This window comes from Pterocles gutturalis, unplaced genomic scaffold (assembly GCF_000699245.1).
Source record: "Pterocles gutturalis isolate BGI_N339 unplaced genomic scaffold, ASM69924v1 scaffold24730, whole genome shotgun sequence".
NCBI classification, from domain to species: Eukaryota; Metazoa; Chordata; class Aves; order Pterocliformes; family Pteroclidae; genus Pterocles; species Pterocles gutturalis.
This window is the reverse complement of record NW_010139516.1, coordinates 51919-57217: the sequence shown is the minus strand read 5'-3', so window position 1 is coordinate 57217 and position 5299 is coordinate 51919. Positions and strand designations below refer to the sequence as shown.

General features: G+C 55.5%; 1 protein-coding gene across 1 annotated transcript in view; it reads left to right on the top strand.

Moving 5' to 3' along the window:
- The first annotated feature begins 1834 nt into the window (after positions 1 to 1834).
- The window catches only part of LOC104469030 (keratin, type II cytoskeletal cochleal-like), a 13569-nt gene continuing 10104 nt past the window's right edge, over positions 1835 to 5299 (top strand). The window contains exon 1 of the mRNA XM_010083362.1: positions 1835 to 2028. Coding sequence (XP_010081664.1) covers positions 1835 to 2028 — 194 coding nt within the window. The remainder of the gene's footprint in view (positions 2029 to 5299) is intronic.

Below are 5299 nucleotides of genomic sequence, written 5' to 3'. Positions count from 1 at the left end.
TCATGAGGTTTGCATTGGCCCACCTCTCATTTCTCTCTGTCCTTTCTCCGTTCACTCTGCGGCGTTATCCTTTAACCGAGGCATGAATCAGGCGCGCTAACTCCCGTAATGACGCCGAGCGCTGCTGCGCCAGTTTCATTTCAGCTCCTATCAGCTGGTGGTGGTGATCCCTCAACAGCCGTGGAATGACTTTATGGTTTCCATCTGCTCTGAGCAGACCACATGAGTTTGTAACCGAGTTAATTCAAACAGGAACGTGGGGGGATCTCCTCACACCACGTGCAATCCCGTTGCCGCAGGCTGGAGTGAGCAGGGATGGGTTCCACCATGAAGTAGACCAAGAACGGGGAGGGAGGACCATCAGCGGCGCTTGGACGTGATGGTCAAGGTGCAACCTCCAAGTGGGGAAGGGTTGAGCAGCCCGTGGTTGGAGGCTGGAGAAGTGTGGCCAGAGGAAGGATCCCTTTCTAGTTGCCCGGTGTTTTGGGGCTGGCCAGCGGGTGTTACTGGCGTGAGATGGGTGGACTCTGCTCTGACCCAGCTCACTGCTCTGTCCCATGGGAGCATCCGCAGAGGTGACACCAGATGAGCTGTTAGGGACGGGGACAGACCAACAGATTCCACGGGTTGGGCTCAAAAGTCGCGTGTGATTTTTTTTTAGAGGGCAGAACATGGATTTTTCCATCTTCTTCCAAGACGTGCTGTTTCCAGAAAAACTGAGCCTGGCATTAGCAGAGCTGCCAACTCCACCTGGGCTCTGAGAATTGGAGAGTTTTAATTTGTTTGTTTGTTTGTTTCTCCTTCAGGCTTTAGCTGTGGGAGTGACTCTCAGCTTTCATGTAAAAATTATCCGTGTAATTACGATTATACGTAATTATAACTATATTTATAGATATTCTTTCATGATTTCTTGTAATCATCAGATCTTGTCATTTGGGGGAGAGGGGAAAGAGAACAGCTTTAGCTGCATGTAAAAGAGGCTGCGGGAGGGGAAAATCCATAGCACGGATGCCTCCGCCGTGCGTCAGCCACAGAGGAGCCGTTTGGATGAGCTGGTCCCCGCCACACACCATGTCCCAGGGACGGATCCTGCACCCGTCTGCGTGGGCTGGGTTTGCTGGTTTGTCCGGGAGCTTGTGGGGTGGAAGCGCTCCTGCTGCAACCGGGACGGGATGCACGCGGGGCTGGATCCGCGGGGCAGGGGAGCGACGGCGCTGAGCCGAGCAGCTGGAAAGTGTCGGAGGGGTGGAAACTCCAGCAGCAGGAACTCCTTTGGGGTCCCAGTTGCTGCTGGAGGTGCTGGTGAGTGGTTTGTGCTGTTGTCTGAACACCTCGGGGTGGTTACACTGCTGCTCTTGTGGGGTTTCAGCTTGCTGGATGAGCGTGGCCGGTGCTGAGCTCGAGGAGCTGTTTCTCAGCGGTGGGGACATGGCCAGGAGTGGGCAGCTTCCCCGGAGCAGCCGGGCAGCGAGGAGCCGAGCCGAGGGCTTCCCGGCTCAGTGGAGTGGGTAGAAGATGAGGAGGACGCGAGATGGAGCTCCTGGAGGAACGGGAGTGGGCAGAGGGACAAGGAAAGGGTGAGATGCGGCTCCTGGAGGAACGTGAGCAGGCAGAGGATGAGCAGAAGGGGAGATGCAGCTCCTGGAGGAACGGGAGTGGGCAGAGGGACAAGGAAAGGGTGAGATGCGGCTCCTGGAGGAACGTGAGCAGGCAGAGGATGAGCAGAAGGGGAGATGCAGCTCCTGGAGGAACGGGAGTGGGCAGAGGATGAGCAGAAGGGGAGATACAGCTCCTGGAGGAATGGGAGCGGGCAGAGGGACAAGGAAAGGGCGAGATGCGGCTCCTGGAGGAACGGGAGCGTGCTGGGAGCCGTGTTGTAACACGGAGCCAGCTCCGGTCTCCAGCAGCCGGCTATGTCCCCCACGATGAGCTGCCACCGGCGGGTCCTGGGATGCTCCCTGGAACACTGAGGCTGCTCTGCTCCGCTGCCAAAGGAGAGGTGGAGCTGGAAGACACCGTGCCGTTGAGGTGAGACCCATCATCCGGCCTCTAGAGACCCGAGGCTCTGTAGGAGCGGGGAGGAAGGTGAGGTTTCCGCGTGAGCGGTGAACAATGCCGATGTGTGTGCCAAGGGCAGCGGAGCAGAGAGAGGCCACAGGAGGGGTTTCACAGCCTTGGAAAAGCCGCTGGTTAGCAAAGACGTGAGGATCTCAGCCCGTTCCCATCATCCAACGTGAGACCAAGAGGGAGGTGACCTAACAGGGGAGCCAGCCCGGGTCCGGGGGGAGCCGTGGGAGTGCCTCGGAAGTGGCAGAAAACTAATGACACCAATTAAACAACCTCAAATTAGATGGCCCCAGGCTGTGGCAGGAGGGTTCCTGTTGCCACGCAATGAGCTGTGCCCAGGTACCAACCTTTGGAACACACGGAGCCGTTGAATGAGGCAGCCGTCGCCCATCTGCAAAAGCCTGGCGCGGAGATACCGGGGGAAGAGCTGCGTCATTCTGCGGAGCGCTGTAGCCTGAGCGACACGGGGAGCAGGACTAAACCGATCAATAAAAGTTGGGAGCGGGACTAAACCGATCAATAAAAGTTCACGATCGAGAGCCACCTCGTCCTAACGTGTCTCATTAGCGCATCAGGTTGCGATACGGCGCCTGCCTTTGGGACAGTACGGGAACAAGCTCCCTCGGGAGCAATCTCTGTGTTTCCAGGAATTACTGATGAGCTGGAAATTTGTATTAATCTGCTGGGATCCTGGAAGGGGGAGCTGGGATCGTGGGGGGAATCTGCAGCACGGCGGGTTTACGGCTGCAGGTGTGGGTGCAAGCGCTGCCGCGTTGGCGTTGGCGTTAACGAGAAATAACGGCTTGACGGTGTCGTTCTGACACCCCACGAGTGCCCTGTGCCCCAAGGATTGCTCTTTGCAATACCCCCATCAGGAGCCCACCCAAACACTGCTCGTCGTTAGGACACTAATGGGTTTATGACTCACAGCCTGAGCACTTTGGAGCTGTAATCAGCAGCCAGGACTGCGCTGTGCAAACACAAAACCTCGGGGCACTCCCTGCTCCCCAGCGCTTTCCATCCCCACGTCTGAACAGCCGGCGAGAGAGAGCCCACGGGACAGCGACGGGAGATGTGGAAACAGCAGGCTGGTGCTGGTCAGTGTAATAACGTGGAATCGTAGAATCACCGAATCGTTAAGGTTGGAAAAGCCCTCAAGGATCATCGAGTCCAACCGTCAACCCAACACCACCCAACCCACTAACCCATGTCCCCAAGCAACACATCGACACGTGCCTTGAACCCCTCCAGGGATGGTGACTCCACCACGTCCCTGGGCAGCCTGTCCCAGTGTTTGATCATGTTCTTAACACACAATTATACTTGCCTGCAAAGATTTCTTCTTCTTCCATTAGGCTGTGACCATATTTGAATTTTTTTTTTGCTTTTTTTTTTTTTTTTTTTTTTCCCCCCCACTTTCTGGTCTAGGATTGAGAGCTGGGTTCATTTTCCCAAGGGTTTAGGGAGGGATTTCTCATTTGTGGCTCTTTGGTTGGCTCTGTGAGCATCGCTGTGCAGCACAGGCTGCTCCTGCGTGTGCGGGGACCGGGTGGCGTGTCGTGACAGCAGCCACCATGTCACAGCGTTCGCTTCCCCGAGAGCGTGTTTAACCAGTCAATACAGCTTCTTCTGTGTCACCAAACCGGAATCCTCGGGGGTCATTCACACAGGCTGGGAGGTATTTACCAGCCTGTGCGGTTGTGAAACGACGCGTGGTTTCCATGGCATCCCAACAACACCAGCAAACTGCCTGCGACATCTCCGGGGCGCTGGGTCCGGCTCTGGCTTCAGCTGGTGTGAAACTGGGTTTAAATGGGGAACGTTGGCTTTGCAGGAGGGGATCCAAACTGGTGACACTGGGAGCTGGGGAGCGTGGAGCAGGCGGGGAAATGGGGCTGTCCTGGGTCTCTCCTGCATTTGGCCAGGTTGCAAATGGTCCAGAAGAGAAAACTTGAATTTTGGATGGAAGACAGACTGATCCCTACCTAAAACCAGGGGTGCTGCATTGACTAATGAAGATCAGAAAATGTTTTTTTCCTTGCCCTGGCCCTCGATGGTGCAAACCAGGGTGAAGTTCAGTTCTCCTGCTGCTGGGCGGGTGTTTCCGCCGAGGCTCCGAGCGCAGCGTTGCCTTTCCCATAGTTTATCCGACGGCTGGCTCGCGCGCTGCCCGGCTGGATCGCTTTCTGGTTTGCATGTTGTGCAAAAAAAAATCCCCCTCTGCTGATGGGAAGGAGCTGAAGCTGGAATGCAGCTGGGTAAAATCCAGCAGCCGGGGCTTTCTTTGCTGGGAATTATTCTTGCCTGACCATAGGACTCACGCTTTCAGATTAAATCCAACCCAGAGCTGTTGCAAGAGCGCAGCCCGGAGCTATGGAAAGCAGCGGGCGGCTTGTTGCTGACAGTGTACGGATGAAACGAACCCTCCCCGTCTCCATCAGGTCAAATGCAGCCGTGACACATGAGTTTGCTTTACACTCAATGGATTTTTTTTTTTTTTTTTTTTTTTGCTGGTGAAAGCCGAGCCAGCGCGCAGGGCCGGGAGGAATCTCGCCTCCTCTCTCTCTGTCTGTCCCAATCTCCCCCTTTCCCTCCTGCAAAAAGAGAATTTCCTTTTAGTAGCTGGGCTCTCCAGCCAACTCGTATTCTTCCCGCGAAGAAGGAAGTGCATATTTGGAGTAGGCTGTGGCCAGCATGTGTAGCCAGCGTTATCTCGCTGTCCCGATGAGGGAAGGAGATGAAGGGTGACACGTTCAGGCCAGACTTTGAAATCTCACGGAAGATTTACAACCTGATAGTAAAGAGACCTGGCCCTTCAAGGCTGCTTGAAAATGCAGAAAACCCATAAAACTCATTTTTTTTTTCTCTCTGCATAGGAACCCAGGAATTGAAGCAGAAACCTGTCCCGTCTCCTTTTGAGCGTGGGTATTTCCATGTGCAAGGTGCGATCCCGGCTTTATTTTAGCACTAACGGGAGCATAGATGGCAAAACCCCAGTGTCCAGGGACGGCTGCGGCGTCTGGTGTCGGCCGCCCTCGGTCCCCTGCCCGGCGCAGGCTCGCTGGGTGCCGCTGGCAGGGGACAGCGTGTGTCCAAGGCTGCAGCCAGGCTGGGTTTATATTAAACTAGGCTGGACCTAAGCCGGGGCCCCACATTTCCTTTGCACAAGGGAACAAACCGCTCTGCAATAAAACCAACGCGTGTGCCCCCTCTTCTCCTTTCAATGTCCGTT